Source organism: Salvelinus fontinalis, chromosome 30, assembly GCF_029448725.1.
Source record: "Salvelinus fontinalis isolate EN_2023a chromosome 30, ASM2944872v1, whole genome shotgun sequence".
Taxonomy (NCBI): domain Eukaryota; kingdom Metazoa; phylum Chordata; class Actinopteri; order Salmoniformes; family Salmonidae; genus Salvelinus; species Salvelinus fontinalis.
In genome coordinates, this window is record NC_074694.1 from 24,026,092 (window position 1) to 24,051,494 (window position 25,403).

The window sequence follows — 25,403 nt, forward strand, 5'->3', positions numbered from 1 at the left end:
ACAGCACAGGTAGCATGCACAAAGCCAACCTAACTAACCAAGAACCAACCAAACTAACCAACAAACAACTTCATCAGATGACAGTCTTATAACATGTTATTCAATAAATCTATGTTTTGTTCGAAAAATGTGCATATTTCAGGTATAAATCATAGTTTACATTGCAGCTACAATCAGAAATTGCACCGAAAGCAGCCAGAATAAATACAGACACCAACGTCAAATACCTAAATACTCATCATAAAACATTTCTGAAAAATACATAGTGTACAGCAAATGTAAGACAAGCATCTTGTGAATCCAGCCAATATTTCCGACTTCTTAAGTGTTTTACAGCGGAAACACAATATAGCGTTATATTAGCTTACCACAATAGCCAGAAACACAAGCCACTCCCCAGTAGCAAAAGTTAGCGATCGTAACAAACCAGCAAAAGATATATAATTTTTGACTAACCTTGATAAGCTTCATCAGATGACAGTCCTATAACATCAGGTTATACATACACTTATGTTTTGTTCGAAAATGTGCATATTTAGAGCTGAAATCAGTGGTTATACATTGTGCTAACGTAGCATCTTTTTCCCACAACGTCCGGATATTTTTCTGACACTTTTTCTGACACACATATTCTGACCAAATAACTATTCATAAACATAACTAAAAAATGCATGTTGTATAGGAAATGATAGATACACTAGTTCTTAATGCAATCGCCGTGTTAGAATTCTAAAAATAACTTCATTGCGATATGCAGTTTACGTTATGGCGAGAGAGTACCCAAAACCTGGCCGCAAACGACTAGTTCACATGTTCGACAGATATATGAAATAGCATCATAAAATGGGTCCTACTTTTGCTGATCTTCCATCAGAATGTTGTACAAGGGGTCCTTTGTCGGGAACAATCGTTGTTTGGATTTAGAACGGCCTTTTCCCCTCTCGATTTAGCAAGCACACTTGCCAAGTGGCGCGAATCTCTCCATCGTCAACAAACTCAGAGAACGGAACACGGCAAAACTCCCCCCAAAAATTCAAAAATCTGATTCAACTATATTGAAAAAACATACCTTACGATGATAATGTCACATGTATCAAATAAAATCAAAGCCGGAGATATTAGTCGTCTATAACGACAGCTGTACAGAAGGCAAATCCAGGTCCCTTGACGCGCTCTCCAGAAAACAGGAAACTGGTGACACGTCATACAAAGAGCATTTATTCGAGCCCAGATCAAGTTACACACTCAATTCCTTCTCTCACTGCTTGTCGACATCTAGTGGAAGACGTATGAAGTGCATCTAAACGAATAAATATCAAGGACTTTAATAGGCAGGCCCTAGAAGAGAGCATCGATTTCAGATTTTCCACTTCCTGTCAGGAAGTTTGCTGCAAAAGGAGTTCTGTTTTACTCACAGATATAATTCAAACCGTTTTAGAAACTAGAGAGTTTTCTATCCAATAGTAATAATAATATGCATATTGTACAAGCAAGAATTGAGTACGAGGCCATTTGAAATGGGCACTTTTTATCCGGCTACTCAATACTGCCCCTGCAGCCCAAACAGGTTAATAAGCTGAAGTGTCTGGCTGTTTGTTGGTTAATAAGCTGAAGTGTCTGGTTGTTTGTTGGTTAATAAGCTGAAGTGTCTGTCTGGCTGTTTGTTGGTTAATAAGCTGAAGTGTCTGGCTGTTTGTTGGTTAATAAGCTGAAGTGTCTGGCTGTTTGTTGATTAATAAACTGAAGTGTCTGGCTGTTTGTTGGTTAATAAGCTGAAGTGTCTGTCTGGCTGTTTGTTGGTTAATAAGCTGAAGTGTCTGTCTGGCTGTTTGTTGGTTAATAAGCTGAAGTGTTTGTCTGGCTGTTTGTTGGTTAATAAGCTGAGGTGTCTGGCTGTTTGTTGGTTAATAAGCTGAAGTGTCTGGCTGTTTGTTGGTTAATGAGCTGAAGTGTCTGGCTGTTTGTTGGTTAATAAACTGAAGTGTCTGGCTGTCTCTACTGAGATGTTGGTTGCATCCCAAAAAGCACCCTATTTCCTATAGTGCTCTGGCCAAAAGTAATGCACTTTATAGGGAATAGGTTGCCAATTTGGGATGCACTGTAGAGCCACAGCAAGCTGATTACTCAACTGTGAAACTTTTAAAGGCATTATTTCAACATCTCTCTTTTTGCATCTGACTGCTTCCCCCTAATTTATAACAGCTAGAGATCAAAACGATTAGTGTTGATTACTGTTTCCTTTTTACTTTCACATGGATTTCCACGTAAGATGGAAAATTGGTGCATTTGCCCTTCAAACCTCACTGCTCTTCCACCCTCACTGCAATTATAATGCTATTATTAGTGTATCTGAATTCCATTGTCTGTTCTACTCACCCTGCCTCCACTGTATTGTATTGCAGTTTTACGTTTAAAGATATATTATTGTACAGGAGTGGGTTTCGGCTTTGGGAAATCCACCCATGCTGTCCATTGAGCCCAGTGTAGAAGTGTGTGGTAAGGTAAAGCATGTGTTAAATTACTGTATTGTGCTGTACTGCAGGCCTAGCTTGGGCCTAGGAGTGTGCGAAAAATATAGTCATCTCTGTGTGGCTAATGCTGAGATGAAGACTGACATTTATACATTTCAATCTCCTCCTTCTCTCCAAATCTCTTTACCCACTCAGCCCAGGGCCCATCGTTCTCCAATAGTGGAGGTGCATAAAGATGCACTTACCCCCATGCGCTTACCACAAATTCCTTGTTTTGCTTAGTTCGCCGTATTGTACACTGCGCTCCATTACTCTTTTTTGTATGGTCATTAGCAGAGTACACACAATCCGAATTTCAACTTCAAGAAGCCGGCAATTTTAAAACCTGAAAAAGTAGATTGTACTGATTTATTGGCACATTGAACCATACGTGCGCCATAGTTTAAAACCTCAGTGGATAGTGCTAAAATAATGACGTCAGATCTGAATTCTGCCATCTTTATGCACGTTTATGCACAATCTGCGTGTCCCACTATAACCCTTCCCCCTCCCCCCTCTGTCCCGGACACGTACAGTCATTTGTTCCGCAAAATGGAAATACGACATGTTCAGCTCCTCTGACTTTTCACAGTTGGAAAAAAATGGAGAAAAGGCTAAATGATTGAGAAGGTAATTGAAAAGGAAAAATATAATGTCATAACAACCAGTGGACCTGAACGCATCAATACTGAATGAGGAAATCAGTGCATGTGTCTGGATTGGCACCTTCATCCCTATATAGTGCAATACTTTTGTTTTTCAACTATAAGGCTCTGATTAATAGTATTGCTTCATAAAGGGTGCCATGTCAGACTCACTCAGTGGTTATCGTTTAGCAGATACCAATCTAATAAACCTGTGGTTTTCAGACCATGCCACCCACTGTGTCTACTTCAGTAAGCTCAAAGAGTTTGTCAATACTGGCTCCTAAGTAAGCACTTCACGGTAAGGTCTATGTTGTATTTGGCGCATGTGACAAATATATTTTTTTGTGATTTTGATTTGTTTGTCTTTTGGAATACCAAAATATCAATGACTGGAAGATGGAAGTCTATTGAGGTGCAGATAGACTATACATCGCAAACAAACATAATTTTATAATTCGTAGACAAGGGAGCTTTTATTGGCCGCCAGATTACCAAGATAACTCAGTGGTTGTAAATAGACTAACAAGTCATTGTCTGCTAGTCGTATTCCAGATGTAGCTGGGACCAGCTAGATATAATAGGTCTATGAGTTTTACAGATTTTAAATTAGCCTGCTTAGTGAAATGTTTTGGTCTGCTAGTTTGTCTTTAGAGACTATTTTTTAAGATTAAACTTTAACATTCTTAAGTAGCACCGCTGGCCCTTAGATATACACAGAGAGCTAACATGGATAATATGCATGTCAATTTCTACTGGCTCAAAGTGGAGGAAAGATTGACTTCATCACTACTTGTATTTGTGAGAGGTATTGACATGTTGAAGCACCAAGCTGTCTGTTTAATCGACTAGCACACAGTTCAGACACCAATGCATACCCCACAAGACATACCACCAGAGGTCTCGTCACAGTCCCCAAGTCCAGAACAGACTATGGGAGGCGCACAGTAAAACATAGAGCCATGACTACTTGGAACTCTATTCCACATCAAGTAACTGATGCAAGCAGTGAAATTAGATTATTCTTTTTAAAGATAAAATGCACCTCATGGTTTTGTCTGAACAGGTATTTAACGTTTGAGCCAGTTCACCGTGTTGTAATTTATCTAGTGACATACTAGCACTGTCTATTGAACTATAATAACAGGGCCAGTTTACAAGTAGGCCTAGCCTTATTATAACTTTATGTACCAGGAAACTTTTCTTTTTACGCATCGGAGCATCCTGGTGCGGGTTTGTTCTATTTAGGCCTATAGGAAACTAGATCACGGTGGTCTTATATTCTGTCTCACTGCAGACGATGTCATTTTGTTTCTTACAGACTTGTGCAATTCCATACCCGCACTTCTGGACCTAATCAAAGAGTTTGGTGTGTTCTCGGGATACAAAATAAATAATGTAAAATCCCCAGTTATGATGCTAGAGGAGGAAAGACGTAGGCCTACACCTCTGACTTCTTTTTTGAATGCAACGGAATGCTTTACATATCTCGGGATTCATATTGTAACAGAGATTGACTGCATAGTCTCAACTAACTATGACCCTGTCTTAGATTCACTAACTCAAATGATAGATAGATGGTCATCTTTACCTATATCTTTAATTGGCCGGATTAACATTCTGAAAATGAATGTCCTCCCAAAACGGTTGTATCTATTTCAGAACATTCCCTTGCCGCAGCCACCATCCCTCTTTACAATCAATCAAGTTTATTTTATATAGCCCTTCGTACATCAGCTAATATCTCGAAGTGCTGTACAGAGACCCAGCCTAAAACCCCAAACAGCTAGAATGCAGGTGTAGAAGCACGGTGGCTAGGAAAAACTCCCTAGAAAGGCCAAAACCTAGGAAGAAACCTAGAGAGGAACCAGGCTATGAGGGGTGGCCAGTCCTCTTCTGGCTGTGCCGGGTGGAGATTATAACAGAACTATGCCAAGATGTTCAAAAATGTTCATAAGTGACAAGCATGGTCAAATAATAATCATGGATAATTTTCAGTTGTCTTTTCATAGCCGATCATTAAGAGTTGAAAAACAACAGGTCTGGGACAGGTGGCGGTTCCATAACCGCAGGCAGAACAGCTGAAACCGGAACAGCAGCAAGGCCAGGCGGACTGGGGACAGCAAGGAGCCACCACGCCCGGCAGTCCCAACGTATGGTCCCAGGGCTCAGGTCCTCCGAGAGAAAGAAAGAGAGAAGGAGAAAATTAGAGAGAGACAAGATTTTCAAAATGTTCATAAATGACAAGCATGGTCAAATAATAATCATAATAATAATATACAAGGCTTAAAAAGATGTTCACTATATTTATCTGAAACAGCAGACTTCCCAGAGTTCGCTTGTCCTTATTGTACCTACCGTATGACAGAGGGGGGCTCCATTTGCATTAATATACAGTGGTACTACTGGGCAGCTCAACTTCGCCCTGCTATGTACTATTTTACCTCCGAGTCTCTCTCTTCGTGGATGAAGATTGAAATGTCTTCAGTTGTACCCAAATTACCCCTTAACCTCTACATTACTCAGCTGATATCAAGACACACAAAAAAAACATGTTTTTAATATGATCAATGTTTGGTATGAGGTGTGGGCGTTCCTTGATGAAACGCATTCTTTGTCATGTTTTAGTACTATCTGGGGAAACCACAGTTTCCCTCCTGGGAGAGCTGATCTGGGTTTCCAGCAAGGGTTTAAGGAAAGTTTGAGACCTGTATAAAGACTGTATTTTTATGTCATTTGAAGAACTCATAGCAAAATATGACATTCCTAGAATTAGTTTAAAAATATATATTTACAGCTAAGGAGCTTCCTCACGGCTGCCTAAAACCTAACAGAACCCCTTTTGTCCACTTAAGAAAATACGATCTCAACCTATTGTAGTGGTAAGGGTAGAATTACAGCTCAATACAATATGCTAGAGTCTGGCTCAACCAACTCCTCTGGGCACAAACTGAACTTTTGGAAGGAAGATATTCGGGAGGACATAAACTTGGACACAGACTGTGAATACTCGGCAAAAATTATTGCAATACAATTGGTTGATGCGAACATACAGTTGAAGTCGGAAGTTTACATACACCTTAGCCAAATACATTTAAACTCAGTTTTTCCCAACATTTAATACCAGTAAAAATTCCCTGTCTTAGGCCAGTTAGGATCACCACTTTATTTTAAGAATGTGAAATGTCAGAATAATAGTAGAGAGAATGATTTATTTCAGCTTTTATTTCTTTCATCACATTCCCAGTGGGTCAGAAGTTTACATACACTCAATTAGTATTTGGTCCCATTGCCTTTAAATTGTTTAACATGGGTCAAACGTTTTGGGTAGCCTTCCACAAGCTTCCCACAAATGGTTGGGTTAATTTTGGCCCATTCCTCCTGACAGAGCTTGTGTAACTGAGTCAGGTTTGTAGGGTTCCTTGCTCGCACACGCTTTTTCAGTTCTGCCCACAAATGTTCTATAGGATTGAGGTCAGGGCTTTGTGATGGCCACTCCAATACCTTGACTTTGTTGTCCTTAAGCCATTTTGCCACAACTTTGGAAGTATGCTTTGGGTCATTGTCCATTTGGAAGACCCATTTGCGACCAAGCTTTAACTTCCTGACTGATGTCTTGAGATCTTACTTCAATATATCCACATAATTTTCCTGCCTCATGATGCCATCTATTTTGTGAAGTGCACCAGTCCCTCCTGCAGCAAAGCACCCCCACAACATGATGCTGCCACCCCCGTGCTTCACGGTTGGGATGGTGTTCTTCGGCTTGCAAGCGTCCCCCTTTTTCCTCCAAACATAACGATGGTCATTATAGCCAAACAGTTCTATTTTTGTTTCATCAGACCAGAGGACATTTCTCCAAAAAATACTATCTTTGTCCCCATGTGCAGTTGCAAACCGTAGTCTGGCTTTTTTATGGCGGTTTTGGACCAGTGACTTCTTCCTTGCTGAGCGGTGTCGATATAGAACTGTGGGTACAGATATTTTTGTACCTGTTTCCTCCAGCGTCTTCACAAGGTCCTTCGCTGTTGTTCTGGAATTGATTTGCACTTTTCGCACCAAGGTACGTTGATCTCTAGGAAACAGAACCCGTCTCCTTCCTGAGCGGTATTGTAACGGCAGTCTAAGTCGTCGTCCTCCTCAGACGAGGAGAGGCGAGAAGGATCAGAGGACCAATACGCAGCGTGGTAATTTTCCATAATGAATTTAATCAACACAAAACAATACACTATACAAAATAACAAAATAACATACCGTCACAGTCCTAGCTAGGTGCAGAACACAAACACAGAGACAGGAAATAACCACCCACAATCCCCAACACAAAACAAGCCACCTTTATATGATTCTCAATCAGGGACAACGATTGACAGCTGTCTCTGATTGAGAACCATATTAGGCTGAACACAGAAACAGACGAACTAAACACACAACATAGAATACCCACCCCAACTCACGCCCTGACCAACTAAACACAACCAAAACAACAGAAAACAGGTCAGGAACGTGACAGAACCCCCCCCCCCCCCCTCAAGGTGCGAACTCCGGGCGCACCCCTAAAACTCAAGGGGAGGGTCTGGGTGGGCATCTGTCCGCGGTGGCGGCTCCGGCGGTGGACGAGGACACCACTACACCACTGTCTTTGTCCCCCTCCTTAGCGTCCTTTGAGTTGCGACCCTCGCCCCCGACCATGGTCCAGGAACCTTCACCAAGGCCCCTCCTAAATAGAGGAGACAACTCAGGACCGAGAGGTAGCTCAGGACAGAGAGGTAGCTCAGGACAGAGAGGTAGCTTAGGACAGAGGGACAACTCTGGACTAATGGCAGCTCCGGACTGAGTGGCAGCTCCGTACTGGGTGGCAGCTCCGGACTGGGTGGCAGCTCCGGACTGGGTGGTAGCTCCGGACTGAGTGGCAGCTCCGGACTGAGTGGCAGCTCCGGACTGGAGGGCAGCTCCGGACTGGAGGGCAGCTCCGGACTGGAGGGCAGCTCATGACTGGAGGGCAGCTCATGACTGGAGGGCAGCTCATGACTGGAGGGCAGCTCATGACTGGAGGGCAGCTCATGACTGGAGGGCAGCTCATGACTGGAGGGCGGCTCTGGCGGCTCCTGACTGGCTGGCGGCTCTGGCGGCTCCTGACTGGCTGGCGGCTCTGGCGGCTCCTGACTGGCTGGCGGCTCTGGCGGCTCCTGACTGGCTGGCGGCTCTGGCGGCTCCTGACTGGCTGGCGGCTCTGGCGGCTCCTGACTGGCTGGCGGCTCTGGCGGCTCCTGACTGGCTGGCGGCTCTGGCGGCTCCTGACTGGCTGGCGGCTCTGGCGGCTCCTGACTGGCTGGCGGCTCTGGCGGCTCCTGACTGGCTGGCGGCTCTGGCGGCTCCTGACTGGCTGGCGGCTCTGGCGGCTCCTGACTGGCTGGCGGCTCTGGCGGCTCCTGACTGGCTGGCGGCTCTGGCGGCTCCTGACTGGCTGGCGGCTCTGGCGGCTCCTGACTGGCTGGCGGCTCTGGCGGCTCCTGACTGGCTGGCGGCTCTGGCGGCTCCTGACTGGCTGGCGGCTCTGGCGGCTCCTGACTGGCTGGCGGCTCTGGCGGCTCCTGACTGACGGACGGCTCTGGCGGCTCCTGACTGACGGACGGCTCTAATGGCTCGTGGCAGACGGGCGGCTCTGATGGCTCGTGGCAGACGGATGGCTCAGATGGCGCTGGGCAGACGGATGGCTCAGACGGCGCTGGGCAGACGGATGGCTCAGACGGCGCTGGGCAGACGGATGGCTCAGACGGCGCTGGGCAGACGGATGGCTCAGACGGCGCTGGGCAGACGGATGGCTCATACGGCGCTGGGCAGACGGATGGCTCAGACGGCGCTGGGCAGACGAGCAGTACAGGCGGCGTTGGGCAGACGGCCGACTCTGACCTGCTGAGGCGCACAGTAGGCCTGGTGCGTGGTGCCGGAACTGGTGGTACCGGACTGGAGACACACACCTCAAGGCTAGTGCAGGGAGCAGGAACAGGGCACACTGGACTCTCGATGCGCACTATAGGCCTGGTGCGTGGTACCGGAACTGGAGGTACCGAGCTGAGGGCACGCACCTCAGGGCGAGTGCGGGGAGAAGGAACTGTGCGTACAGGGCTCTGGAGACGCACAGGAGGCTTGGTGCGTGGTGCCGGAACTGGTGGTACCGAGCTGGAGACACGCACCACAGGGAGAGTGCGTGGAGGAGGACCAGGGCTCTGGAGACGCACTGGAAGGCTGGTGCGTGGTGTAGGCACTGGTGGTACTGGGCTGGGGCGGGAAGGTAGCGCCGGATATACCGGACCGTGCAGGCGTACTGGCTCCGATGAGCACTGAGCCTGCCCAACCTTATCTGGTTGCATGCTCCCCGTAGCCCGTCCAGTGCGGGGAGGTGGAATAACCCGCACTGGGCTGTGTTGGCGAACCGGGGACACCATGCGTAAGGCTGGTGCCATGTACACCGGCCCGAGGAGACATACTGGAGGCCAGATATGTAGAGCCGGCTTCATGGCACTTGGCTCAATGCTCACTCTAGCCCGCCCAGTGCGGCGAGGTGGAATAACCCGCACCGGGCTATGCACCCGTACAGGAGACACCGTGCGCTCTTCCGCATAACACGGTGTCTGCCCATACTCCTGCTCTCCACGGTAAGCCTGGGAAGTGGGCGCAGGTTTCCTACCTGCCCTCGCCACACTACCCTTTAGCCCCCCCCCCCCCCCCCCCCCCCCCCTCCACCAAATAAATGTTTGGGCTGAACACAGAAACAGACGAACTAGACACACAACATAGAATACCCACCCCAACTCACGCCCTGACCAACTAAACACAACCAAAACAACAGAAAACAGGTCAGGAACGTGACAGTTATGATGGATGCGTGGTCCCATGGTGTTTATACTTGCGTACTATTGTTTGTACAAATGAACGTGGTACCTTCAGGCTTTTGTAAATTGCTCTCATGGATGAACCAGACTTGTGGTGGTCTACAATTTTCTTTCTGGTCTTGTATGTCTTCCATTTCCTAATAATTTCTCCCACAGTTCATTTCTTCAAACCAAGCTGCTTACCTATTGCAGATTCAGTCTTCTCAGCCTGGTGCAGGTCTACAATTTTGTTTCTGGGGTCCTTTGACAGCTCTTTGTTCTTGGCCATAGTGGAGTTTGGAGTGTGACTGTTTGAGGTTGTGGACAGGTGTCCTTTATACTGATAACAAGTTCAAACAGGTGCCATTAATACAGGTAACGAGTGGAGGACAGAGGAGCCTCTTAAAGAATAAGTTACAGGTCTGTGAGAGCCATAAATCTTGCTTGTTTGTAGGTGACCAAATACTTATTTTCCACCATTATTTGCAAATAAATAAATAAAAAATCCTACAATGTGATTTTCTGGATTTTTTTTTCTCATTTTGTCTGTCATAGTTGAAGTGTACCTATGACGAAAATGACAGGCCTCTCTCATCTTTTTAAGTGGGAGAACTTGCACAATTGGTGGCTGACTAAATACTTTTTTGCCCCACTGTATGTCTTGTTAAAGAAGAAAATCAATAAACATATTGTTTTTAAAAAATGCACCTTTTGGAACAGTGAGGACTGTGAAGAAACACAAACATAGGCACAGACACATGCACACATACACATGATAACATACACACTATACACACATGTACATATGTATTTTGTGTTGTATCTATGTGATAATGGATTAGGGGCCTGAGGGCACTCACTTAGTGTGTTGTGAAATCTGTTATGAATATATTGTAATGTTTTTTAAATTGTATAACTGCATTAATTTTGCCGGACGCCAGGAAGAGTAGCTGATGCCTTGGCAGCAGCTAATGGGGATCTATATTAAATACAAAATACACATTTTCAGAAAAGGTTCTGAATTTCGCTTCCCAATTCTCTATTAGAACTTTGCTGCTACGTGTGACGTGAACAGAAAACATAATAATGATTATGGCTTATTGAGAGACAGAGAGAAGGGTAGGGGGAGACAGATAGAGAAGGGTAGGGTGAGACAGATAGATAAGGGTAGGGGGAGACAGATAGAGAAGGGTAGGGGGAAACAGATAGAGAAGGGTAGGGGGAGACAGATAGAGAAGGGTAGGGGGAAACAGATAGAGAAGGGCAGGGGGAGACAGATAGAGAAGGGTAGGGGGAGACAGATAGAGAAGGGTAGGGGGAGACAGATAGAGAAGGGTAGGGGGAGACAGATAGAGAAGGGTAGGGGGAGACAGATAGAGAAGGGTAGGGGGAGACAGATAGAGAAGGGTAGGGGGAGACAGATAGAGAAGGGTAGGGGGAGACAGATAGAGAAGGGTAGGGGGAGACAGATAGAGAAGGGTAGTGGGAGACAGATAGAGAAGGGTAGGGGGAGACAGATAGAGAAGGGTAGGGGGAGACAGATAGAGAAGGGTAGGGGGAAACAGATAGAGAAGGGTAGGTTGAGACAGATAGAGAAGGGTAGGGGAGACAGATAGAGAAGGGTAGGGGGAGACAGATAGAGAAGGGTAGGGGGAGACAGATAGAGAAGGGTAGAGGGAGAAAGCGACACAACTAGATTTGAAATCACAAAATGTTGACTGTCACGGAGGACCAGATCCAATCAACATATCGGTCTAAGTTTCCTGCACATCTTTACGCCAACAACAGAGCATCCCCATCCCATAATTTAATCTATTTCAATCCCATGTAATCACACCAGCCAGAGAGGGAGAAAGGAAGGAAGTAACTGAGACCAAGGAAACATGAGAAGAAGGAGAAAATAGAGAATATCTATAAAAATGGCTGCAGTTGAAGGGCCATGAGTTTCAAGGGTAAGACAAGGACAGACAGGCGGGTGCAGGGAGGCTCGGGCCCAAAAGGAGGTTGAGTAATATTTTCACAGAGAGACCCTATCTCCCTGCAGATGATCCTGCTTTTGTTTTTACCCAGATCTGTCCCCAAAGCTTCTCACCACTATAAACTGTGAAAGGGTCCCTTTAATACGACCCTCCCTCACTCCCTTCTCCTCTTTTATTACATTTTTTTCTCTCTTTCCATCTATCCATACCCTCCTCCTCCCTCTCCGTCCTCCCTGGTGGTTGCCATGACAACAGCAGCACTGCGCCATTCATCTGCTGGTGTAGAGAGGAGACCTGGGCTCCCTGCTACCATGGAACTATCAGCGCCTCTCACATCCATACATAACACCTCTAAGCGCTAGTCACGGACACGAATGAGCTCGCAATCCATCTAATGGTCCATCTTCGCCTCTGCTGCTTAGGAAAGGTCTTCTTTTTTTGGAAAGAGAAAGCTGGCCAACTGTCTGAGGATGCATGAAGTCATCCGAGGGAATGTCACCTCGGTGTCCCTTTCTCTTTCCCTAGTGACACAGTGACTGCTGCCTGGGTGCCTTCCTCCTCCACCTCCTTCCCCTCTTCCTCTTCCTCCTCTCACTCCTCCTGTCACCCAGCCATATCTGCCTCTTGCCCCCATATCATTTACCGCGGCTGAATCGAGCGGACTGAACAGCGTCAGCAGCACTGAGACCTGTGGAGGATTACTTTGAAAAAAGAGAGGAGGAGAAAGCTTCTTATTTTTCCTCCCGTTTGGCTTGCAGTGCCGCTTGCCGTGTGGCTACCAACCAGAGGCTGTTTTGGATGAACTGGTCATCGTTCAGGGAGGAAGGTCTGTTTGTGTCACTGGACGGAGAAGGAGGGGATCTGGTGACATATTCCAGCCTTCCACAATCATGCGGGATCTGGTTTGAGAATGGTGAGACACTCCGAACTAGGGATGGGCACGGTTATTAGAATAGCTGAATATCTGAATGGACGTTAGTGTCCTATCACTTGTGTGAGTGTTCATTTTGTAGAGAAAATGGGTAGGCCTATTTTAACAATGACAAAGCTTAAAATAATGTAGGATATACCATACCACTTCTGCTATACCTCACCTGATCTGCGCCAGGCCTGGCCCAGGTGAGAAAGCTCCATGGGGGGTCAGTGTGTAGGAGTGGATGGATTCATCATAGGCTTGAATGCTTTTCTTGGTACAGCAAGCTGGGCTTATAAGGAGAAAGAGGAGGTAGGCTAAGGTCTTTGCGGCTGTAATGAGACTGTAGGTTCAAGGAAGAGTGAATCAACAGGAGTGCCATACTGATACTGTTTTTGCGGCGAGTTTGTCTTGTTTCATGCGTCAGCGTGGGTAGACATTGAATCGTCTCTGAGTGCAAGTGTGTGTGTGTCAAAGCACTAACTGGCTACTGGTGGGCGGCTTCTGGTGCTCACGCTGTAGGATCCACCTGTACTTCTGATTATGTGTGCACATCCATGTGTTATGTCCATATATATATCTGAGTTTATATGTCTGTTAACAGGTGGAAATAGTATGTTAGGTAGGTTGTCCCCGACCCGCATTGTGTCATCAGGTTGTTGTTGTTATGTATCACAATTTGAGAGACGTCATGTCTTCCTTCCCGCTATCGGCTCCATACCTCCATCAGAGCTGCTTGCCTATCACTCTCTCGCTCTCTCACTCTCTCTCTCTCTCTGTCTGTCTCTCTCTGTGTCTCTCTCTGTGTCTCTCTGGGATAGCCATCTAGCTGGTATAAACCACATAACAAAATGAACCTCATCAGTAGCTGCTACTGCTGGTGGTCTCAGGTGAATGAAGGCATTTGATGAGGAGAAGGATACACGCACTCACCATCGACAAATTCCAGAGGAGTTAGCTGCTAGCGTCACTTCCTACAGAGAGCTGTGATAAGGCTCCTTGCTGTCGGTCAGTCTCAGTTAGAAAGGATATTAGCATTAAACAACGACACTCTGTCCCTCTTGACAGACTTAGACACAAACAATCAGTCTGTAATGGTGTGTGTGTGTGCTTTCAGGCAGGGGCAGCTCGCCTCGCTGTGTCTGTGACATGATTACATCACAGGGCTTGATGATGACATGTGTACATTCAGCCTCTCCGCCTGCCATCTTGGATGAGATGATGTTGAAGGATGTGAATCTGTCACAAGGCATTACCCCTATTGAGCTGAAGGTCATGTTGGGAAGAGATAGACAAATACAGATAGGATTCATCTACCGGTATATGCTCCTTTAGAGTATTGCCTAAGACAATGATGGAACTTGAAAGTCTATGGAAGTAGCATGTGCCGTTAATCAAATGTTGCTATTTCCGTGCGTTAGTTGGTGTCCCCCATTTTATAGTTAAGCCAGATCTCTGTTGAAATGAAGGAGCGTTAGTCACTCAGTATTATTTCTTCATGTTGAATTGTCAATTATTTGTTTCTTGATCTTCAGGTAACTGCCAAAATAAAGGAAACACCAACATAAAGCGTCTTAATAGGGCCTTGTGCCACCACGAGCCAGAAAAGCTTCAGTGCACCTTAGCATAGATTCTACAAGTGTCTGGAACTCTATTGGATGGATGTGACACCATTCTTCCTTGAGAACTTCCATAATTTGGTGTTTTGTTGATGGTGGTGGAAAACGCTGTTGCTCCAGAACCTCCCATAAGTATTACATTGAGTTGAGATCTGGTGACTAAGAATGCCATGGCATATGGTTTGCACTGTTTTCATGCTCATCAAACCATTCAGTGACCACTCTGTGGATGGAAGCATTGTCATCCTATGGGGGCATAGCCATGGTAGACAAAATAATGGCCTGCCCAGCATTTTTATACATGACCCTAAGCAGTATGGAATGTTAATTGCTTAATTAACTTAGGAGCCACAACTGTGTGGAAGCACCTGCTTTCAATATACTTTGTGTTCCTCATTTACTCAAGTGTTTCCATTATTTTGGCAGTTACCTGTACCTCTATGTCAGACATGTTGGATCGTCTGACCTTGTTTGACAGTCAACACTGATTATAGTGTGTTTTATCAGAAACCAACTAAATACTATACAGAGTACTGATGTAACGGTTCTCCTCTTCCTCTTCTTCCGAAGAGGAGGAGCATGGATTGAACCAAGACGCAGCGTGATACTTAGACATGATATTTATTTAGACACGACAAAACAACGAAGACAAAAAACGAACTATACTTGATTAACTACAAAACAACAAACGACGTAGACACACCTGAACAAAAGAACTTACATATATTGAAGAACGCATGAAACAGGAACAGACTACATAAACCGAAAAAACAAACAAACCGACAACAGTCCCGTGTGGCGCAAGGACATACACAGACACAGGAGACAACCACCCACAACAAACAATGTGAAACAACCTACCTTAATATGACTCTCAATTAGAGGAAACGCCAAACACCTGCCTCTAATTGAGAGCCATACCAGGCAACCCTTAACCTGTCTAGGATGAGTGTGCCGCTAGCGGCACTCCCCCCCCACCCCCACTGAAAAACCAGTGCCGCGAAATTCAAAAAAAGGATTTTTTTTAAATATTTAACTTTCACACATTAAAGTCCAATACAGCTAATGAAAGACACAGATCTTGTGAATCCAGTCAACATGTCCGATTTTTAAAATGTTTTACAGGGAAGACACAATATGTAAAGATGTACATCTATTACCTAAAAACACATTAGCATAATCCACCATCTTTTATTTGTCCACCAACACCAGTAGCTATCACCAATTCGGCTAAACTAAGATATTTATAGCCCCTAACCAAGAAAAAAACTCATCAGATGACAGTCTGATAACATATTTATGGTATGGGATAGGTTTTGTTAGAAAAAAGTGCATATTTCAGGTAGATGGCATAGGTTACAATTGCACCCACCGTCACAAATGGACTAGAATAATTACTATGAGCAACGTGTTTACCTACTTACTAATCATCAAACATTTCGTAAAAATACACAGCATACACTAATCGAAAGACACAGATCCTGTGAATACAGACAATATTTCAGATTTTCTAAGTGTCTTACAGCGAAAACACAATAAATCGTTATATTAGCATAGCACATAGCACATAGCAGCCCAGCATTGATTCTAGCCAAAGTGGGCGATAACGTCAACATCGCCAAAAATATATAAATTTTTTCACTAACCTTCTCAGAATTCTTCAGATGACACTCCTGTAACATCATATTACACAATCCATATAGAGTTTGATCGAAAATGTTTATATTTAGCCACCAAAATCATGGTTAGACAATGTGAAATGTAGCTCAGCTGGTCAGAAAATGTCCTTGCGCCACTTAGACAGTGATCTACTCTTATACATAAATACTCATAAACGTGACTAAAAAATATAGGGTGGACAGGGATTGATAGACAATTTAATTCTTAATACAATTGCGGAATTACATTTTTTAATTTATCCTTACTTTTCAATACAGTTTGCGCCAAGCGAAGCTACGTCAAAAAACATGGCGTCCTAAGCCACTAAAATGTTTCGACAGAAACACGATTTATCATAATAAAAATGTCCTACTTTGAGCTGTTCTTCCATCAGTATCTTGGGCAAAGGATCCTTTCTTGGGAGTAATCGTCTTTTGGTGGAAAGCTGTCCTCTTGCCATGTGGAAATGCCAACTGCGTTCGGGATGAACTGAAAGCGTGCCCAGCTATTCACAGCGTTAAAGAAATAAATGTCCCAAAATCGCACTAAACGGATATAAATTGCTATAAAACGCTTTAAATTAACTACCTTATGATGTTTTTAACTCCTATAACGAGTAAAAACATGACCGGAAAAATATAACAGGCTAAACTAACGCTTGGAAAAATAGCAGGTCGATGTCCTCCACGCGCATTACGCAGCAAGAAAAGAGTTCCTACCTACAGGGTTTTTTTATTTATAGGGCCTGTGAACGCGCAATCGACCCCATTGAAATCGTCATCACGTAAAGGCATCCAGGGGAAGACGTAAGCAGTGTCCGTATAGTCATAGCAAAAACAGTGCCCTTTTAACTGACTCCAGAACAGTGGCCAAAATTTCTGAAATCTGACTCCATGTCAGGGAAATTGCTGTAGAATGGGCTCTGTTCCACTTAGAGACAAAATTTAAACTCCTATAGAAACTATAGACTGTTTTCTATCCAATAATAATAATAATATGCATATTGTACGATCAAGGATTTTGTGGGAAGCCGTTTCAAAAATTACACGATTAGCATAAATAGTCTCAACAGCGCCCCCATCCTCAACAGGTTAAACAAACATAGAAACAGAAAACATAGACTGCCCACCCAAACTCACGTCCTGACCAACTAACACATACAAAACTAACAGAAAACAGGTCAGGAACGTGACATAACCCCCCCCTCAAGGTGCGTACTCCGAACGCACCACCAAAAGTCTAGGGGAGGGTCTGGGTGGGCGTCTGACCACGGTGGTGGCTCAGGCTCTGGGCGAGGTCCCCACCCCACCATAGTCAATCCCAGCTTACGCCCCCTTAAAATGACCACCCTCCTATTACACCTACTTAACTTAATAGGTAACTTCAAAATAAGGGGCAGCACCAGGATAAGGTAGCTCAATACAGAGAGGTAGGTCAAGATAGAGAGGTAGCTCAGGATAGAGGGGCAACTCCGGACTGAAGGGCAGCTCCGGACAGAGAGACAGCTCTGGACTGAAGGGCAGTTCTAGATACATGGCAGCTCTGGACGCTCATGACTAGCTGACGGCTCTGGACACTCATGGCTGGCTGACGGCTCTGGACGCTCATGGCTGGCTGACGGCTCTGGACGCTCATGGCTGGTTGACGGCTCTGGACGCTCATGGCTGGCTGACGGCTCTGGACGCTCATGGCTGGCTGACGGCTCTGGACGCTCCTGGCTGGCTGGCCGCTCTGGCAGATCCTGTCTGGTTGGCCGCTCTGGCAGCTCCTGTCTGGTTGGCGGCTCTGGCAGATCCTGTCTGGTTGGCGGCTCTGGCAGATCCTGTCTGGTTGGCGGCTCTGGCAGATCCTGTCTGGTTGGCGGCTCTGGCAGATCCTGTCTGGTTGACGGCTCTGGCAGATCCTGTCTGGTTGGCGGCTCTGGCAGATCCTGTCTGGTTGACGGCTCTGGCAGATCCTGTCTGGTTGGCGGCTCTGGCAGATCCTGTCTGGTTGGCGGCTCTGGCAGATCCTGTCTGACAAATGGCTCTAGCGGCTCCTGACTAACTAACGGCTCTGACGGCTCGGGACAGACGGGCGGCTCTAATGGCTCGGGACAGACGGATGGCTCAGACGGCACTGGGCAGACGGATGGCTCAGACGGCACTGGGCAGACGGATGGCTCAGACGGCACTGGGCAGACGGATGGCTCAGACGGCACTGGGCAGACGGATGGCTCAGACGGCACTGGGCAGACGGATGGCTCAGACGGCACTGGGCAGACGGATGGCTCAGACGGCACTGGGGAGACGGATGGCTCAGATGGCGCTGGTGAGACGGATGGCTCTGGCCGGATGAGACGCACTGTAGACCTGGTGCGTGGTGCCGGAACTGGAGGCACCGGGCTAAGGACACGCACCTTCATGCTAGTGCGGGGAGCAGGGACAGGGCACACTGGACTCTTAAAGCGTACTATTTGCCTGGTGCGTGGTATCGGCACTGGTGGCACCGGGCTGAGGGCACGCACGTCAGGACGAGTACGGGGAGAAGGAACAGTGTGTACAGGGCTCTGGAGACGCACAGGTGGCTTAGTGCATGGTGCCGGAACTGGAGGCACTGGGCTGGAGACACGCACCATAGGAAGAGTGCGTGGAGGAGGAACAGGGCTCTGAAAACGCACTGGAAGCCTGGTGTGTGGTGTAGGCACTGGTGGTACTGGGCTGGGGCGTGGAGGTAGCGCCGGAAATACCGGACCGTGCAGGCGTATTTGCTCCCTTGAACACTGAGCCTGCCCAACCTTACCTGGCTGAATGCTCCCCGTTGCCCGACCAGTGCGGGGAGGTGGAATAACCCGCACCGGGCTATGTAGGCGAACCGGGGACACCATGCGTAAGGCTGGTGCCATGTAAGCCGGCCCAAGGAGACGTACTGGTGGCCAGATATGTAGAGCCGGCTTCATGGCACTTGGCTCAATGCTCAATCTAGCCTTACCAGTGCGGGGAGGTGGAATAACCCGCACCGGGCTATGCACACGTACAGGAGACACCGTGCGCTCTACTGCGTAACACGGCGTCTGCCCGTACTCCCGCTCTCCACGGTTAGCCTGGGAAGTGGGCGCAGGTCTCCTACCTGCCCTTGGCCCACTACCTCTTAACCCCCCCCCCCCCCCCCCCTCCCAAGAAATTTTTGGGGTTTCTACCTTCATAAATCCGGTCTCTCTCTCCCGTTGCCTCCGCTCTCCTAATCGCCTCCAGCTGTTCCCATGGAAGCCGATCTCTTCCAGCTCGGATCTCCTCCCATGTATAGCAACCTTTTCCATTTAACACGTCCTCCCATGTCCACTGCTCGAACTCATGCTGCTTGGTTCTGGATCGGTGGGTGGTTCTGTAACGGTTCTCCTCTTCCTCTTCTTCCGAAGAGGAGGAGCATGGATTGAACCAAGACGCAGCGTGATACTTAGACATGATATTTATTTAGACACGACAAAACAACGAAGACAAAAAACGAACTATACTTGATTAACTACAAAACAACAAACGACGTAGACGCACCTGAACATAAGAACTTACATATAACGAAGAACGCATGAAACAGGAACAGACTACATAAACCGAAAAAACAAACAAACCGACAACAGTCCCGTGTGGCGCAACGACATACACAGACACAGGAGACAACCACAGACACAGGAGGCAACCCTTAAACAAACATAGAAACAGAAAACATAGACTGCCCACCCAAACTCACGTCCTGACCAACTAACACATACAAAACTAACAGAAAACAGGTCAGGAACGTGACAACTGAACTCAATTGATATATTTACTTCACTTTGCTGAAGGTTGAATAAAACCCTTTCTATGAGGAGCTGAGGGTTTGATGTTTTACTTTTTCGGTAGAAACCTATGTATGAGTGAGGGAATCCCAGTTGTTACACGGTTCACTCGCCTGCAAATCCAAACCTTAAAACCTCTGAACCCATTCTACTATAGGGGATATCAATGTTCTGTATGTAATTGCTCAATTTCTCCGCTATTTCCGCACAGCAATCCCCTGACCCTGCATCAGACAATTGGGTTTAGATACCCGAGCGAAGTTGGGGGAATAAATCTGAAAAGCGAAACATCCAATCTCCCGAGGCGTTTTCTACATCAATTCTGATAAACAGTCAGCTACAGCTAGCTACATTCACACGGAGAACGGTTGCACATTAGTAATAATAGCCTGTTACAAATTAATTTAAGGTTAATTTGGTTATCAAAGGATAACCAGTGGAGCATAACGTGTATTCTATTCTCTTGAAAAAGCAACAGCCTCTGGGTTGGTTCCTGCATGTTGGAGCTTCGTACAGACCCTTTTCACCACTCAATGCTTATCAGAAAGCCAGCCAGCCCACTGAGAGAGAGACTGGATGTGTCGCAAATGGCACGCTATTTTCCTATGTAGTGCACTACTTTAGACCAGGAAACATAGGGTGCCATTTGGGATGCAGACACTGTCTCCATAGAAAGTAGTCAAAGTCTGTACTCTGCATGGTGACGTTCAAGCAATAAATCAAGTGTTGATGACACCACTCTCTTGTAAAAACCCCTACTTTGTCTCTCAGAGTGAAAGGTTGGAACAGGAATCTCATTATGTTGACTGTCTGGTTGGTGGAGAGGTGGAGGCTGTTGAAAGTACTTGGAGCCTGTCAAGTCCATCCATCACCTCCGTGTCACTGCAGCATCACCGTCGAAACACAACTCATCCGCAATTGTGTTGCTACAACTAAACCTTCGTTAGGAGTTAATGCAGGTTAATGTAGGTCAGAAAGTACATTCATGTATTGTAAATTTGTATATTTTTGTGCCTTTAGTACGAGTTAAGTTGCAAAGTAAAATCATTTATTTAGAATGACTTTGCTATTGCTTTTATACAGGGTGATTAAACAGTGCAGGACTTGTCTAGAAGGAGCAATGGAGTCAATTCAGCCCGTTTGTAGTAGTCAGTATATGTATAAGTGGATTTATTGTCAATATGTATGACTTTTTTGTTTCATTGGGTTATCATTGGGTTCTTATACAATGAAAGGCTGCGGCCCAAATCATACCTCATTTCCAATACAGCGTACGTTTTTGACCAGGGCCCATAGCAGTGCATTATAAAGGGAATATGGTGCCATTTGGGACGCACACAAAGACTGTTCTACAAGAAGCTGTGTTAGAATGAGAAACCCGCAGTGTGCTATTAATAGGCTTGATAATGATTTGCTTACAAAACACAGCAGTGGGATTACCATGCCTTACATACACTGACTACCCCTCCACTCCTCTGCTAATGTTGACACTACCAAAATGAGCAAACACTCCTGTTACAGGTTAACGCAGTTGGGTGTTTGTGTGTCACTAGGGCTGTCACAGACGTCATAGTCCACTGCACAACATTACAGCATTGCGATAACACCAATCTCCCAAAACCCCTTTAATACCTGCCTTTCAGTACAAAATCATGTATCTTGGCAGTGGGAGGAGAGGACTGTTATCTAGGCTAGGTTTTGGAGGAATGTATCCATTGACAGTGGATTCAGGTCACCAATTTTAGGATTCAGTTCACCACGCCAGTGTTTTCCATTGATGATACTATTGCTATAACTGCAATTAGGTGAATGGATGTTCTGTCTCAATTAAGCTTCCCTCTTTTCTCATCCTCGTTATCTTTACAGGAAAATTGCCTTCACTAACATTAGTGACTTTAAAGCATTTTCACTGTTTTTCTTTGCTCGGTTGTGCTTAAATCACCTCCACTCTTTTCAAAGACATCTTGCCTGAAAGAAGTCAATAAGTGTTTGTTTTTTACTTTTAGAAATACAAATCCTTTGTGTTATTATTAACCTTCTATTTGACTTAGTATCAGCCAGAGGTATCCATCTACAGCAGGGGTATTTCGGTATCACCTTACGAGGTCCAGAGTCTGCTGGTTTTTGTTCTACCTGATAATTAAATGCACCCACCTGGTGTCCCAGGTCTAAATCCGTCCCTGATTTAGAGGGGAAGAATGAATAAACTCAGTGAAACTGGCTTTGAGATCCAGATTTTAATTTAAGGGATCTACAGTATGTGAGGTTATTCACAGTAGGATGTTTTATTTCCCCAATGCCACTGTGCTTCTGCTTGCTCTTTGGAGTCTAGGTCAGGTTACTGTAAATCACTTTGTGACAAACTGCTAATGTTAAAAAGGCTTTATAAATACATTTTATTGGCCTCCCGAGTGGCGCAGAGGTCTAAGGCACTGCATCGCAGTGCTTGAGGCATCACTACAGATCCGGGTTCGATCCCAGTCCGTGACCGGGAGTCCCATAAGGCGGTGCACAATTGGCCCAGCATCGTCCAGGTTAGGGGAGGGTTTGGCCGGGGGAGCTTTACTTGGCTCATCGCGCTCTAGCGACTCCTTGTGGCGTGCCGGGCACCTGCAGACTGACTTCGGTCATCAGTTGAACAGTGTTTCCTCCGAACACGTTGGTGCTGCTGGCTTCCGGGTTAAGCGGGCGGGTGTTAAGAAGAGCGGTTTGGCGGGTCATGTTTCAGAGGAGGCATGACTCGACCTTCACCTCTCCCGAGCCCGTTGGGGAGTTTTAGCGATGAGACAAGATCGTAATTGGATCGCAATTGGATATCACAAAATTGGTGGGAAAAAAGAGGGGATAAAATGATGTATATACAATGCCTTCAGAAAGTATTTACACCCCTTGACCTTTTCCACATTTTGTTGTGTTCCAGCCTGAATTTAAGCCTGATTAAATTGAGATATTGTGTCACTGATCTACACATAATAGCCCATACTTATCAAATTAGAATTATGTTTTCACACATTTTTACAAATGTAATAAAAAAGTTGAACTGTCTTGAGTCAATAAGTATTCAACCCCTTTGTTATTTTCAAGCCTAAATAAGTTCAAGAATAAACATTTGCATGACAAGTCACATAATAAGTTACATGGACTCACTCTGTGTGCAATAATATTTTTTAACATAATTTTTGAATGACTACCCCATCCCTGTACACCACACATACAACTATCTTGTAAGTTCCCTCAGTCGAGCAGTGAATTTCAAGCACATATTCGAGCACATTGACCTTGGGAGGTTTTCCAATGCAAAGAAGGGCACCTATTGGTAGATGGGCAACAAAAAAAAGCAAACATTGAATATCCCTTTGAGCATGATGAAGTTATTAATTGCGCTTCGGATGGTGTCCCAATACACGCAGTCACTACAGAAATACAGGCATTCTTCCTAACTCAGTTGCCAGAGAGGAAGGAAACCACTCAGGGAATTCACCATGAGGCCAATGGTGATTTTGAAACAGTTACAGAATGTAATGCCTGTGCTAGGAGAAAACTGAGGAATTTATCAACAACATTGTAGTGACTCTACAATACTAACTTCATGAGTGAGGGAAAAGAAGGAAGCCTGTACAGAAGAAAAAAAACATTCCAAAACATGTATTCTGTTTGCATTAAGGCACTAATGTAATACTGCAAAATAATGTGGCAAGGAAATGTACTTTTTGTCCTAAATACAAAGTGCTATGTTTGGGGCAAATCCATCAAATCATGTGTCACATACACATGGTTAGCAGATGTTAATGCGAGCGTAGCGAAATGCTTGTGCTTCTAGTTCCGACAATGCAGTAATAACCAATCTAACCTAACAATTTCACAACCACTACCTTATTTATACACACAGTGTAAAGGGATGAAGAATATGTACATAAAAATATATGAATGAGTGATGGTACCGAACGCCATAGGCAAAATGCAGTAGATGGTATCGAGTACAGTATATACATATGAGATGAGTAATGTAGGCTATGTAAACATATAAAAGTGGCATTGTTTAAAGTGGCTAGTGATACATGTATTACATAAAGATGGCAAGATGCAGTAGATGATATAGAGTACAGTATATACATATGAGATGAGTAATGTAGGGTATGTAAACATTATATTAAGTGGCATTGTTTAAAGTGGCTAGTGATACATTTTTTACATCAATTTTTTCCATTATTAAAGTGGCTGGAGTTGAGTCAGTATGTTGGCAGCAGCCACTCAATGTTAGTGGTGGCTGTTTAACAACACAACACATCACTGAGTACCAAGCTTCATATTTTCACATTTTCAAGCATGGTGGAGGCTGCTTCATGTTATCAGTATGCTCGTCATCGGCAAGGAGTAGGGAATTTTTGGGGGATATAAAGAAATGAAATAGAGCTAAGGACAGGCAAAATTGTAGCGGAAAACCTGGTTCAGTCTGCTTTCATACAGACACTGTGAGAAAATTCACCTTTTAGCAGGACAAATATACACAATACCAAATATACACTGGAGTTGCTTACCAAGACAACATTGAATATTCCTGTGTGGCCTGGTTACAGTTTTGTCTTAATTCGACTTGAAAATCTATGGCATAACTTGAATAACTTGAAAATGTCTGTCTAGCAATTATCAACAACCAACTTGACAGTGTTTAAGGAATTTAAAAAAAATAATAATGGGCAAATATTGTACAATCCAGGTGTGCAAAGCTCTTATAGACCTACCCAGAATGACTCAAAGGTGATTCTAGCATATTGACTCAGGGGGTTGAATACTTATCTAATCAAGATATATATATATTTTTTTCTAGTAATACAAATTTCAAATGTTTGAATTGTTCTTCCACTTTGACATTACTTTGTGTAGGTCGTTGTAAAAAATTACAATTAAATATATTTGTATCCCACTTTTTAACGCAACAAAGTGTGGAAAAAATAAAGGGGTGTGAATACTTTCTGAAGGTACTGTCTAACGACAGAGGTAGGAGGACCAAGACCATACTGTATGCATACTTGCATAGGCAAGGGCCTATAACCTTACTAGGGGTTAGAGCTCAGTTGGGACTGGGGTCAGGGGTTAAGGGTCAAGGCATGCTGGCTTTTATTAGTGTTTGCTCCATCATCCATCCACATTGGGTCTTAGGTAATTATACTATACTCTCACCTCATAAATGCACTCCTCAATGGATGTCACATAACTCTCCACTGATGGTGTGTCATTCTCAATGCAATAACACAGTATCACATTGAACTCTAGTATATCACCAGTCCTCCTCGATGCACTATCACAGTGTCACATAACTCTTCACTGATGGCGTGTCATTCTCATCCTCTCTCAGCTCAAGTCTCTCTCTCTCTTCCTCCACTATATTT

General features: G+C 45.1%; 1 protein-coding gene across 10 annotated transcripts in view; it reads left to right on the forward strand.

Annotated features, from left to right (window-relative positions):
- The window catches only part of tanc2b (tetratricopeptide repeat, ankyrin repeat and coiled-coil containing 2b), a 252,008-nt gene that overhangs the window by 144,304 nt on the left and 82,301 nt on the right, over nucleotides 1–25,403 (forward strand). The window contains exon 1 of one of the 10 annotated variants that reach the window (XM_055890113.1): nucleotides 12,054–12,921. The exons of 8 other annotated variants lie outside the window; for them this stretch is intronic. In XM_055890113.1, coding sequence (XP_055746088.1) covers nucleotides 12,807–12,921 — 115 coding nt within the window. In that variant the 5' untranslated portion in view covers nucleotides 12,054–12,806. Of the gene's footprint in view, nucleotides 1–12,053; nucleotides 12,922–25,403 lie in introns of those variants that run through there. One more of the 10 variants, XM_055890114.1, reaches the window with a different exon arrangement.